Source organism: Anoplopoma fimbria, chromosome 10 (assembly GCF_027596085.1).
Source record: "Anoplopoma fimbria isolate UVic2021 breed Golden Eagle Sablefish chromosome 10, Afim_UVic_2022, whole genome shotgun sequence".
NCBI classification, from domain to species: domain Eukaryota; kingdom Metazoa; phylum Chordata; class Actinopteri; order Perciformes; family Anoplopomatidae; genus Anoplopoma; species Anoplopoma fimbria.
In genome coordinates, this window is record NC_072458.1 from 18,911,470 (window position 1) to 18,926,675 (window position 15,206).

At 40.8% G+C, this 15,206-nt stretch overlaps 1 protein-coding gene across 1 annotated transcript in view; it reads right to left on the bottom strand.

Moving 5' to 3' along the window:
• Positions 1-9,161: 9,161 nt before the first annotated feature.
• Positions 9,162-15,206, bottom strand: part of trit1 (tRNA isopentenyltransferase 1) — a 37,036-nt gene continuing 30,991 nt past the window's right edge. Inside the window, exons 9-11 of the mRNA XM_054606230.1 lie at positions 13,511-13,620; positions 12,613-12,730; positions 9,162-10,867 (exon numbers count right to left, since the gene is read on the bottom strand). Of these exons, the coding sequence (XP_054462205.1) occupies positions 10,638-10,867; positions 12,613-12,730; positions 13,511-13,620 (458 nt within the window). The 3' untranslated portion in view covers positions 9,162-10,637. The remainder of the gene's footprint in view (positions 10,868-12,612; positions 12,731-13,510; positions 13,621-15,206) is intronic.

Genomic DNA, 15,206 nt, shown 5'->3' on the forward strand with positions numbered 1-15,206 from the left:
AAACATCATCACAACAGCAGATCTGGCTTCAGCTGCAAGGTCCGTCTGTCTGTACACGGTACAGTGTGAGAGCTGGAAGGTGTAAAGTGGGGCAGGGGGACACAGGAGAGCCTGTCAGAAGTTATATATGGAAAAGGGAGCAGCGAGAGGATACTGTAGCGTCTTATAGGGCAACATACAACCAGGGCCTACACACAGAGAAAGAAGAGGCTGCAAGAAAAGACACGCTGGAGTTAAGAGTGATTTGGAAGTAAAATTAAAAAAGATAGCAGGCAAATGGTGGTTTGGAAGGAAGAGTGACTCGTGTGTGTGTGTGTGTGTGTGTTGTAGAAACCATCCACGGGTCTGGCTTTGTGCCCTAACTGTCATGTAATAAATAAGGAACCGATGTCTCACTTTACTTCCCTAATGGCATGCATTCAAATTCTGATCCAGACAAATGTAAATTATTTACTGCCTTTCATTAGACGACATGAAGCACAAAAAAACAAAGTTAAATCACATGAGCAGGTGATGTGTTGTGACTTTGTGGTGGAAACTGAAAAGGCACTGAAGCTGCTGCAGATAAGGAAATAAACTGTAAAATTTCACTTTGGAGCCAAAACCGACACATTACAAGTGTTTCCTCTGGACTTTAATCTTGCCAGGAGGGTTTAGCATCACTGATCATGTGACGTTACTTCTCATTAAAACCAAGACTAGTGGAATTAATTGAGGGTTGGCACCGATAACAAAACCTTTTCAATAGTCTGGGACAAACTGGGCCTTTCAATAAAGAAGTAATTCGTGACAAATTTCATAGTGAAATGAGGAAGCGAAAGAGGCGACTACAAAAAGTCATTGTAGGTTTCAGACCATTGTTTTGTAGTTGGAACCTCGAGTTGTAAGCTAAACCTGCAGAGCAAACAAGGTCACGATTAAGGGGAATTTTTCTTTTCAGTTACACTCCTCCAACAGTCGAGGCTATCAGATAATCCCAAAGTTCCCCAGGAATGTTTTGCACAAATTCCCCTCTTGCATTGTTGCTTTCCCTCTTTAAGTCGCGCCACTGCTGCAGGGCTCGGCCCCCAAACGGATCAGCTATTAACCGTTAACTGCCCCGCGGGGTGGGTGGGGAGGGACACACACACACACCTTATCAGCCAAACTGTGTGTGTGATACACTTTAAACTGTGGATTCCCTCCGTTGGCTTCCCCTCCCACCTTCCACTGAACTCTGTCAGCCCACACAACACTCTTTTTTTCCTTCATTGTCTCCCTCTCGCACACCGATCTGATGAACACACCAATGCTGATATATTTCATATCAGCAGAGAGTCACTCTCCCCTCCAGCTGCAATGTAAAACAGTTTGGGTGTATTTCCAACTGGTGACCAACCGCTGCTCAACCTGCACCATACAAATGTGCTAATCATCTGTAACGAGCCATATTTTGTTGCACGTTTGTGGGTCTGCGAGGGCATTTCTGTAGATGCATGAGGACAAGTGTTTTTCCAATCATTCAAAATGAAGAATTCTGCAGTTATTCAATACATTTTGGCACTTTCTTTCTTTGAAAGTTGGCCATTTGGTGGTTAAAGGTGCAACATTTGAAATACCGGGCAAATCTATCTCAAAATGGAGAAGGTTGAGCCGGAGGCTAGAAGCTAACAGTGCAAACAGCGGCAACAGTGCTGACAGAGCTAAGCAGAAGTGATCAATTCATAGACTCATGCTTTTTCTTCTTGGATTTACACACAAGTCACATGCATAAACATGCAGCTACTGGTTCAAGGAGGGAAAAAAAAAAGCTGGATTGTTAAAGATCAATAGAACACATTACATAACTTCTGTGCCGAGGATCAAATATCACATATGTTGTACGTCTGCTGTCGACTGCATATCTCTAATGTTTCCATGCATCATCTGGACATACGTTAAATATAGATTGTAATAGAGAACTGAACAAATGGAGAGCACAGTGAGTGAATATCTGAAATATGTGACAGTGTATGAGGTGTGGGTGAGACCGTGTTGAGTCCACATCCCGCCTGCTGCTTAGCATGTCGAAGCACTAAACTCCTTCATATAATAGAGGCCCTTGTTTTAGAATGTGGTGAAGAGCATGTGTGTGGAGCGCACATGTGTGTGTGTGTGTGTGTGTGTGAACGACAGCTGCTATTGGTCTTCATGCCATCTAATGTTACATTGTCTTGCATAACACACTTAAAACATGGGAGAGCGGTAGGCTGTTAAAAGTGGACACACACACATAAACACACACATCTGTTTTACAATCCCTGTAAAAAGCACACAGAGCTTTTACTTTGAAACTACTGCAATCAGGTTTTTACACTTTGAAGTGAAGTATCAGTAACACAATCAAACTTAAGTTGTTTGAGTTCAGTGCATGGTCAGGTGAGCAGCCACGTGTTTTTTCTCTTTGCAGGAATTTTTTGTTGAACACAGTCTTCAAAATGTATGGAAACAAAGCCAAAATTGAAATCTGAATTTAAGATTATTTATAATTTAGCTTCAAAGCTACTTCATGTCATCCATGGATGCATATGATCTCAATGGATCTCATCCATGAATATTTGGGAATTCTTATCTTAACTTTCTCTTACTTTTTGTCTGTCACATCCGATCCAGAAACACTTCTAACTTCCGATAACTCTGTAAATGACCAGCATCAACATGATGAATGAAACCTGTGCACAAATGAGCGAACGTTGATGAGACTCCTACTTTTGGAGATCCATAAAGAAAAAGTCTATTTTTTAATAGCATCAGCAGCTGTATTAAGGGACCTGTTAAAGCCAAGGAATGGGGAAAAATAACGAGAGCTGTTAATTTTATTGTCACCTGAGGGTCGATGTGTCTCTGAAATAAAGAAGAAATTGTTCCAGATGAACAACGTCTCGCCACAGAAAGGTGATCAACAACTGCAGAATGAGAGGGTCAAATAATTCAAGCTGTTTTGCAGGTTAAGAAATTAATATTCGTATTGTTGTACAGCACCATCAATAGCAAATTTGAATTAATGGTAATGAATAAATGTTGAATTATATTATAATTCAAATTGCAGAGTACAGGATATAAAACATAGTTGATTTCTTACCATAAGGGCTGAAAAAAGGGGCCAAGATCTAGTTTTAAGATGACTTCAATATTGTGTGCACATGATGCAAAACCTAAACTAATTCATAGTACTACCCTGAGCCTTCCGCTTAGCACTTATTGTATTAGTATTAGTTTGTTGCACTTATTGTATTAGTATTAGTTTGTTGCACTTATTGTATTCATATTAGTTTGTTTCTGTACTTTTGCTCTGGTTTATGCTCTTAGATGCTTGTTTAAGAAAGGAGATGCACTTATGACTTCTGGTGACTAGTAGTTCTCTTGAATACCTATGTTGAATACACTTATTGTAAGTCGCTCTGGATAATAGCGTCTGCTAAATGACTGTAATGTAATGTAATGTAATGTAATATTAAATCAAATTTCCACACAGCAAATCTGGGATCATGTAATATTCCAGCATAGGAACACATTACAAAGACTGAATTCAGAGAAAACGGAGGGTCAGTAATGGTCAGCAGTTTAATCTGATCACGGCTAAAGAACATCATAAAATAAGATCAAATAAGATAATCCTTTATTAGGGGAAATGTACAGGATTATAGCAGCATAGGTTAAAGTGCAAACAAGAGACATAGTAAAAGAAAAACAAAATACAATTATTATATTCCTTTATTGATCCCCATGGGGGAAATTCAAGTGTTGCAGCAGCTCAACTACACAGACAATAAATACACATACTATACAACTACACAGACAATAAATACACATACTATACAACTACACAGACAATAAATACACATACTATACAACTACACAGACAATAAATACACATACTATACAACTACACAGACAATAAATACACATACTATACAACTACACAGACAATAAATACACATACTATACAACTACACAGACAATAAATACACATACTATACAACTACACAGACAATAAATACACATACTATACAACTACACAGACAATAAATACACATACTATACAACTACACAAACACAACAAAATAAACATAGAACAGGAATAAAAAACAATAACAATAACAATAAACAATAAAGTATTATAAATAAATAAGCAATAAAACCAGTAAAGAACATCATGTTTGCATAAATAAACTGTACATTAACATAAGTACATGGAGGAGCAGACACAGCCTGACTCTGGCAGTGGAAGAGTTAACGCTGCAGAGGGGGCGGCTCCAGGCCACGCCCACTCTCCGCCTATTTGCATATCGGGCGGGAAGCTCTGGCTCTTTGTTGCTGCTGAGTCCCGCCACGGCCCCGCCCACAAAACGCCGCACTGGCGGGAAAAAAGCTCCAGAGCTTAAGCCACTGACAATGGAGAGAAACACACACACACACACACACACACACACACACACTGCAGAGTGCATTACTCCCTTTGCACACACATGCAGTAAAATGAACACATATGCATGCTTCCACACACACACACACACACACACACACACACACACACACACACACACACACACACACACACACACACACACACACACACACACACACACACACACACACACACAGCTGCATTGTTGGTCATTTATGGGTTGGCACACCCATTTCCCGTCAAAGGTGAAAACAAGTGGATACACATAAATAAAAGAAGAAATGTGATTTTATCATGATGTGAAAGCAGATGATAGAGGGATAGAACCACACACACACACACACACACACACACACACACACACACATGCACACACACAGACACACTCAGAAAGTGTGAGAGAAGTGACATAATGTGGCCCACCAGACACAATACACTAAGGGTAAGCAGCTTTGGCTAAAATAAGCATGTTACTTAAAATATGTGTGTGTGGGTGTGTGTGTGTGTGTGTGTGTGTGTGTGTGTGTGTGTGTGTGTGTGTGTGTGTGTTAGTGCGTGCCCTCACAAGTGTTGCCCTGGGAAAAGAGTTCACTGGGTTGTTGGAAAAACAGGAAGGCATGTCATGCTCTGCATTGGGAAGGGAAGAAGAAGAAGAAGATGAAGAAGAAGAAGGAAAAAGTACCGAGCGGCCCCCGCATTACATAACCAGGCAGGAAATATGCAGGAAGGAGGGAGAGAGAGAGAGAGAGAGAGGAGAGAGAGAGAGATGGAGAGAGAGAGAGATGTGGAGAGAGAGAGAGAGAGAGAGAGACTATAGGAAGCCATGCATACACTGAACCTATGACACTTTCCTTAGAGGCTTTTCTCATCTAATCACATCTCTTCCTCTTCTCGTCCCTTCTGTTGCGCCTCTTTTCTGTATACAGCCGCCACCTCAGGAGCCAGACAGCCAGACAAAAAGAGAGAGAGAGAGAGAGAGAGAGAGAGCTGCATAAACTCACTGAACCTCATTTTTCCCCACACACACACACACACACACACACACACACACACACACACACACACACACACACACACACACACACACACACACACACACACACACACACACACACACACACACACACACACACACACACTCAGATATCAATAAATGATGGTCTGCACTTGGCTCTTGATGCATAGGCTTCATTTGATCGCATTGAAACATCACAAAACATCGTCTCTTGGCTGCTGCACACTCATCCCTCAGTGTGCAGCTCTGGCCGAGTGTGTGTGTGTGTGTGTGTGTGTGTGTGTGTGTGTGGGTGTGTGGGTGTAGGGGTGTGTGTGTAATCCATAATGCATATAGGTATAAACACACAACTATTATACGTACGCAGAAAGAACCACAAACACACACTAGCTTCATAAAGTATTTGCATAGCTAATATGAAAACAAAAAAAGTCCCTCTCAGGACAAAACAAAAAACACACACACAAGCAGATCCCTCTCAGGACACACACACACACACACACACACACACACACACACACACACACACACACACAGAAACAATGCTCTTTTATCTGATTGAGTCACACCTGACAGTGTTGTGTTCTCTCGGTTACGCAACACCCAAGTTTTGAATTGTCTTTGTCCTCTTCCTGGTAGACGGCAAAACACTGACCCTGAACAGACGCAACTCGCATGTAGCAACACACAAACACACACACACATCAATCTTTAAAAGACAATAAATGGGGAATAAATGCTGCAGAGCTCTCAGTATTCTCTGCAGTTGAGATAAAGCTCAAAGAAATCCATGCACAGAGAAGCTGGCAACCTGATAGTTGACCTCTCCACTGTCTTGCTTTCAGAAACAACCGTTATACATTCTCAACTAAGTCCTTCGCGTTCCACATAGTTGTCCTCTGAGATTATAACTCTGTGTGGTGTCTAGTATTCTGCAACTGCCAGATATTTGTCCTCCTGTATTATCTGTTAACATGTTCAGACCACATTAGTGCAGCTGATCTCAATCATAAATAAAGTTTATTTCTTGGTAGTCAAGTCAACAGCGTGTTCGACCACAGCTGCTGCTTTACCTGATTAGCTGCTTGCATGTCTGTCGGCGTGCGTGTAGGTATACGTGTGTGTGTGTGTCTCTTCTTTTTTTTTTATTCGTCTAGCCAGGGCCAGATGGCAGGGAATGTTTAGTCAAATGGGATTAGAGATTAGGATTAAGTGGACTTCAAATTACCTAGACGCTCAGTCACTGGATGACACTACTACAGCGGAGCTCTGAGGTGGAGAGGCTCTGCAAGTTCAACAGCTCAGACTCTGATGAGCATTAGTTGCATACAAACAAACAAAAACACCCTAAAAAAAGAGTTGAACTGTCTCAAAATGTTGCATTAGAGTAAATTAAAGTCAATTGTATTCTTATAGATACACCATGTAGCATTGATGGATTCTTTGGGACTCCAAATTTGCTTTCTTTCAAAGAGTTTTATGAGGGAAACAGATATCGCTTTCATGTCTGTATCTACATATAAAGCTACTTATCTTAGCATAAAGACTGTAAAACAGAAGGAAACGGCTGCCATGGCTCTGTCCAAAGGTCACAAAATCCTCCGACCAGCTCAATTAACGCGATATAAAAAAGGCCAACTGCTCTGCCCTTTCCAGTCTTAATGCTAAGCTAAGCTAACCTGCGCCTGGCTGTTGCTAAAAATGTATTGTGGACCCTCTAATTGAACTTATCCAACCCAAAATGCAATGCAATAACAAACAAATTAAGGCTGCAACTAAAGTTCACTAATATCATGATTAATTGAAGCTAGCTAATTGCTAATTTCAGCATGCAAACACGCTCACATATCATGACAACGCTAACATATTTTGCCGGTAAAAATGTTTTCGCATGCTAATATTGTTCAGTTACATTAGCATTAAACACAAAGTTGCTGATGGGAATGCAATCAGTTTGGCAGTTATTTAGTCACAAATCAGTTTTGGATAATCTTATTAGTCAGACGTGATGGCGCAAGAGGAAAAGTTAGCAGCTCAAATAAGAGTAATGATTATTCATCCTCTGGGCATCATGGATATCTATGCTTCATTTCATGGCAATCTGTTTCTTGGTTGTTGAGATATTTCAGTCTGGAACAAAGGATTTATATGAAAGGCATTTAATGTGCAGTATTATAAAACTAAAAGGAATCTCACATTTAAAAAGCACAAACAAAATATTCTGTTGACAATCGTTTCAGCACTAAATCACACAATCATCTGGACCTCAGATGATTGTGTATCTTACTGCATCCAGTAAGCTACACACTGGTGATGTCTCACAAGTCAATGCCAAGATGATGCATAGACAAAATGACGTCTAGTCAAAAGCATGAATTTGCAGCACACACTGGATGCAGTATGAGCAGCAAAGCCAGTACCAGAGGCCCAAAAACCCCACGGCAAACAGGCCAGACCCAGACAACAAGCATCTATAGGCCGCAGCATGTGTTACATAAGTTCCCCCACGGTGGGCCTCATCTACAGGACAGAGTGTGCTCTGTGAACGTATACAGCCAGCCGCTATAGGGAGGACCGGACTGAGAGAAGGGAGAGACAGAAATGGAGCGCTAAAACTGGGTGAATTACTGTGCGGCTCACTGACTGATATGGCTATACATATAAATCTCTCTCTCTCTCTCTAAGCCTGCTCGAGTAGCAGCAGTCATCAAATCAGACCTTCAAGAAGCAAAAAAACCTGCACTTTTAGAGCACTTATTTGTGAGTGGGAGGCCATAGTTGCAGGTTTCCCATCTCAAAGCTGGTCTGGTGTGTTGATTCTTTGTGCTCACTGTCTGGAGCTAATGAGTTCACTCAGTGCATGTGTGTGTGTTCGTGTGTGTGTGTATGTGTGTGTGTGTGTGTGTGTGTGTGTGTGTGCATAGATGATCTACTGCATCTCAGCGCGTAAATCACTAATTAGCTTTGTGACCGTGGACGCTGCCCTAGTTCTCCACTTTTGCGAGTGCGCGTGTGCGACGGTTCAAGAGGCCTTATGTCATTGCTTTCTTTCTTTCTTTTTTCTTTTTTTTGAATGTGGAGTGATTCAGCAGTGCCTGGAGGTGCCAGGCCAGACTCGCCGAGGCAATCGAGATAAGAACATACCACACGGAAAGATCCTTGAGAAAATGTGGGGATTTAAAAAGAAAAAAGAAAGATATGCATCAGACGATAGAGGCAGTTCCTTTTATTCAAAGATCATTCTTATTGTTGCTGTTATTCCAGAGATGATAAGATGGAAAAAAAACAAAATCCACAGGAGGGAAAATAAAACTAATTAGGAAAGAAAAACAAACCAGAGTCCAAACACAGAAAGGGTCGTAAAAAACAGACACCAGTTGCAGAGTGACCTTTGCTATCGTTGTTACTACATACTGTATGGTAAGCCCCCAGTAAGCTTGAGGCCTGACCCAGTTTGGAAAGAGAGAATGTGGGACACACACACACATGCACACACACACACACACACACACACACACACACACACACACACACACACACTTCCAGCTATTATATGGCTGGAAATATTTTTAGTCATGTGGATGAGGTCAAACAGTGGGAGCCTGTGAACAAAACGTCCAAGAGTCGGAGAGAAAAACTTGAAGAAAGAGATGATGATTGTTTGCTGGGGAATGTGGAACAATTGTCTGATTCTTTGGAAGTGAGAAGAAAAAGTGGCAGGTGAGGAGAGGGAAAGGGAGCGCCAAAAGACGCCTCTGGCCCGACGCCAGGTATTGTGCGAGTGTTTTTTGCAGCAGGAGGGCACACCTTGGTTTGACACGCCGCTGGATAAACAGAGAGCTGTGGAAAACACACTATCTCCTCACAGCCGGAGCCGCCGGTTTGAACTACCGTCAGAGCAGAAACGAGCTCGGCTAAGCTGCACTGACAGACACAAGCACAAATCAGGATGACTGGTTATCATCACACAAAGAGCTAGACAAAACATAACGATGGTAAAACATGGTGGCCGCACACTTTGTGCTGTGTAAGCATGCCACTGACTGACTGCTCAACTTCAGTGATACAAAACAAACACCGTTAATCCTCCATTTGTTAGGAAACTTTAAGGTTCTTTGGTTTATTTAACATTGTTAAAAGTGCATGACGGTTCGAGCTTAAGACAAGACAAAGAAAGTTAAACCATGAATTGCTTATACAGTCAAAACTGAAGCTGGCAACAGTATGAAAGTGGAATTCAAAATTACAGTTGTTTGGCTGCACACTGCAAAAGCCTAATTCATCCTCCCGAGTCCAGAATCTTGAATTTTCCTGACCAATAGTGGGAGATATGACCGGGTTCATGTTTTATTTATAAATATGTATCTGGGGGGAATTTACAGTGATGATATTACATCAGGGTGTTACAATATTACAAGGAATACTCTACTCCCAAAAAATGCAACACAAACACAATTTTCACTCTTGCTATCTTGAGAAAGCAAGTTTTTTGGCTGCAAATAAAAAATGAAAATGAGGTAAAGACCTACTTGTAACCTACAGCCATGCTGTTTTTTGAGTTAAGAGTTAACTGTATTGGTGAGCAAATTTGGATTAAAAAGGTTTTTTTTTTCCACATATTTACTGTTGTTTTATTATTTATAAGTTTATTTCACCTCATTTCACCAAGCCAAAATGGGAATTACATTACACCTAAGATAATGTAAATCTCTGAAGAAACTGAAAGCTGACATAACCTTTTACATTTGAACCCACATGTTGAAAGAGTCTGAAAATACGCAGTAGTGTAAAAACCTCTAAACAAAGATATACAGTGAAAGCAATCTGTCTGTGTGTCGGCGTTTACCAGGGTAAAGACTGTATTGAAAAATCATCATCAAATGTTGTGGCCGAATGTGACACGGGTGATGGTGATGAAACCGGTATACCGCCCAACTTTAACATCTACTACGAATTTAAACGATTCAAGGATTCATCCTGCAACTACGAATGAAAGTTAAAAAAATATTATCCAGGAAAAAAAAATCAGAAGGTCATCCTATTCTAGCACTCTGACAAATAAGAATATTTCAAAAGGGAAAATACAGTTCAATTTGACTCCATTGGAAGCAGAAAAGTAGCCCTATAAGGACTGTAAGGGAGCAGCTGTGAGTGCAGAACTGTGGTGAAAACCACTGTGGTGAGTCTGCTCCACTCTTAAAATGTCTCAGGTACTTCCTTGTGTGATGCTCTGATGTCTTGGGACGACTCCGGAGAGGTTTCGGTGCTGCCCGGGGCAACGGTGGCACAACAGTCCTTTGAGACGCTCTCCTTAATCCCTGCAGCCGAAGTAGGAGGTGCAGCGGTAACCTGGGATCGGTCACAGGCTGGATCAGACTTCCTCTTCTTCCTCACATGATGGTGATGCTTTTTGGACTTCAGGTGAGCTGCAAGAAAAGAGAAACAGAGAGGCACCGTTAGATATATTTGGCGGGGGATGAAATTATTTCATCTCGCGTGAATCATGATCTAAAATGAGTAAGGCAAAAGAAAAAAAAAAGAAGAAACTCATCAGATCTCTCATCACTCTTTATGACACTCTGGCCTTTTTAAATCTCATAACTTGTGTTTTTGTTGTTGTCCCTGAACCTAGAAGACCGAAGTGGTTTGTATGGCATCCACTCGGATACTAACAAGCTGTATTTTATTTTTTCAATTTTACTGCTCTTAAATTTCATAATGAAAGCAAGAAGAATTTTTACTTTTTTCTTTTCACCCATGTGCAACATGTGCCCTATGTACAAAGAATGAGTCCTCACCACAGCGGCCCTGGTTGAGTTTCAACCATGCTACCCTCTCTCTCACCTTTTCCCGTCTATCTTCGGCTGTACTATAGTAAAGGCAACAAAGTCCAAATATTAACCTTAAAAGAGAAAGTTGTGCAACACATTTTTAGGGAATAAACATCAGTAACCCATTGCCAAACCATGAAGATTTAGAACAGCAGCACTGCTTTAATTTTAGCCGATGTTAAAATGCGGTGTGACCGCTTACGAAGATGGAATGCAGCGGGGCTCCTGCAGCCACAGCTCGGAAAGATGCAGCTCGGAACTCTCTAAAAGAATATCTGAACTGTTCAATTATTATTTAAATATTTTTTTGTATAGGCCAATATCACAAATTGGTCTCCAAGGAATTGAAAAATACATTTTTAATATTTTCAGTTTCACACTTTAAGAGATGTTTTTCAGTTTTAAGGTCGTTTTTGACTTGTTGTCTTTTGGGAAAGGGCTTGTTTGTTCCTTATTCTTATAATAAAAATACTTCACCAAAGTTGCTCTGTTGGAATAAGAGCCAGTGTGCTGTCACATATGTTCACAACGAGGGTCCAAGATTATGTCTCTCCCTGTTGCATGTGCCTTCTGATAGAGATGGGCTTCAAGTACCTAACCTACAATGGTACTAGTACTTTTACATCACAGACCCACTCCCTGCAGGAGTCATCCCTGTCAGCTAGAAAGAGGATCGCTCTAATGTTAAGGCTTTGGAGGAAAGCTGTCAGTCATTTATTTTCTGCTGAGTTCCAAATTAAAGGACGATTCACACTCAAGATCTAAAAAGGTAGATATCACAGAGAAAGAGTGACAAAATGTTGTTTAAAAAGCTCAAACGCAGACCATCAACACAGAACTGACACTGACTGATAAGATAAGATGATAAGATAAGATAAGATAAGATAAGATAAGATAATCCTTTATTAGTCCCACAGCGGGGAAATTTGCAGGCTTACAGCAGCATAGAGGATAGTGCACACAAGAGACATAGTAAAGAAAGACAAGATAAAAAAAAAAATTAAAAAAAAAAAAATAAAAAAAAAAACAAGTATTATAAATAAGCAATAAAAACAGTAGAAAAACACAATAACTGTCAATATCATTTGATGTGACGAGTGAGAGTCGTACGTATGACTGTAAATACATATAATGCCGTTTCCAAATGAATTAATTTGTTGTTTTGTGTATAAGATGGTGTACTGTCACTATATATAGTATGTATATATAGGTGTATAAATATTCACAGAAAACAGAGATTTCAGCGTATACATTTTGATGGCTTAATACAAACGCATATTTATAGGATATAGATTTTTGTGAGATAAATATGTCGTGTGCTGTGGGTTAGACAAACTCACCTGTCCACTCCAGGTCACCGATGATCACCTTGTCACACAGATCACATGTGTGGCGGCTCCGCTTGTTTCTCTGCTGCTCCCCCTCCACTCTGATTGGCTGAATAGCTGGCTCCTCCCCCTAATTGATTGTGAAAATGTTATTTTTAGGGTTGGACAAGAGCTTTCTTGTTAACAAACAACAGTTTTTAGTGTAATATTAATCACAAAACGACATTATGTATATAGTTGAGGCCTGACAAAGGTTGAATACATTTCTATCCTCATATTTCAAATTGTGCATTGTTTACATGCATGTTTGCTAGCTAGCGGTCCTCTTCCACACTGCCTTTTTTTTGTGTCTGGCTGTGTTTGTTGCCGTGTTACTGCCACAAATAAACTGCCTCAAACGCAAAAAACCTCGCTCCTACTAGAAGTCAAAAACTCCACAGGGTTCCTTTAATAGAGTGTTAATGCAATACTGTGTTCACCTATTTAGTAATACCAACGGGGCAGGAAGGAAAGGTTAGAAGAGTTGGATAAGGTAGTGAGACGCTGTGTGGGAAATGAAAGATAAAATTTGCATTGAAATGAAAAAAGTAATACAATATATAGAGGTAAGGTGATAAAAGAAAAAGTGACAGTAGAGGCTTTACAAGGAAGGAATGGAGGACCGGAAATGTCAAGTAAACAAGCAAACAAGGAGGGGAAGAAATTAGGAATAAGGGAACAAATGGAGGTAAAAGAGGCAAATAAAATGTTGGAAAAAGAAGAGAAAGGTTAAACAAAAGCAAAGGTAAAAAAATCAACAAATTAAATAAAACTGACAGGAACAAACAGCATTAAAGAAAGAAATAGATCAAGGACTTCATCCCAACTGCAGAAGGACGACAGGAGCTGGTTTAGTCGATGGAGGCCCCACCTTGCTGAGACTGTCCAGTATCTGCAGTGCAGGGTTCAGCACCGTCTCCTCCCACCTCGACACGTCCGTCACATCCAGGCCAAACACCAGTGGCACGTTGTCGCCTGGTCCTAAAGGCACACACACACACACACACAAACACACACAGGTCAAACACACACAGTTTGCACATATTGTGTATCTTAACAAGGTCAACGAGTGCTGCCAATAAAATGCAATTAAGGTTTTTTTACAGCGCCAAGAAAACGCTTTCTACTACCGCTAAATTGTGTGTTTGAGTTGAGGTTTTTCCTCGTAGACAGCCGCTGTTCTGAACACTTTCACACTCTTCACTTGCATCATCCCTCACATCAAAGAGGTCGACTCTCTAATTACTTCACATCTAATAAGAAACAAACGGGCTCCATCGGGGGTGTAAAATTGTATCAGAGAGGATGACTTCAGGATGAATCCAGTAGAGAGAGGGAGATTTACAGTAGCTGTGATGTGCTGGAGCCGCACCCTGAAGCTCTATCAACCTGCTGACTCACACTGGCTCGATAATGTCTCTCCCTCTCTCTCCCTCCTTCCTCCCACCCTTCTCTCTCTTGTGCACCCTCTCTCTCTATCAGTCTGGCTTCAGCTTTCACTCACTCCCATCGTTTTCCCTCCCTTCCTCCCTCTAACTCTTCCACCCCCGTGTTTCTATTTTGCACCAGTCAGCAGTCTCCAGGTCAGGCCTCAGCACTAAACAGCAGCACCAGTCCCTGCTCTGTCTGTCTGTCCTTGTGTCTGTCTGTCTGCCCTTGTGTCTGTCTGTCTGTCCGTCTGTCTGCATCAAGGAGCCACTGCCCTGCATTGATTGAAGACACACTGATGCTCAGGAAATGAAAGTTGTAGAGAAACTGACTTGAAACAACTGCAATTGTGTGTAAACAGATAATATTCATACATAATATATGTACAGTACCTACTAGAATTATAAAATAATATAAAAGGCAAACTAAATAATTGAAAGAAAACATGAATTAAAGGTGCCACATTCTGGAAATAAAAATGTAATGTCTTTTTTGTACCATAAAGTACAGTAAAATAAAAATACTGTGTATAAAAACGCTCGATCCACAGAGAAATGTATATTCAGAAACCTCGCCAGGACTTCTGTAAGTTTGTGACGTCTCAACTATACATTCACCAGTAGAACTGACATTTAACTCTGTGTGGGTGACACTTGTTTTTAACCGGCTGCAGCGAAAATGTGAAGCTGGCAACAGCGCAGATGCAGAGGATTGGAAAAGATGACCAATCAGAGGAGACTAGGTTTTTATGAGCGGGGGTCTTAAAGAGATACTCGATAAAACGGACCGTTTCAGTCAGAGGGTGAATCCAGGTATATTCAGACAGTACGAGAAAATAAAATAGTTTTTTGAACATTAAATGATGTAAACATGTGCCAGTAAAAACACAAAATACAAGTATGAACCTCAAAATGAGTGTCTCCTTTAAACTGGATTATTACTTTAGCATTTAGGGCTAACGATTCAAGTTCAAACTTGAACAGCACTTATTTAAATAATTAGGTCATTAAAGTTGTATAATGCACTTCTAGCTGTATCCAGAGTTATTTTCCTTCCTCCGTTCACGTGAATGAGCCCGAGATTCTCTAGTACGCCTTTTTATTTGGCCCCACAATGCAGAATATCGCCAGAAAATCTGT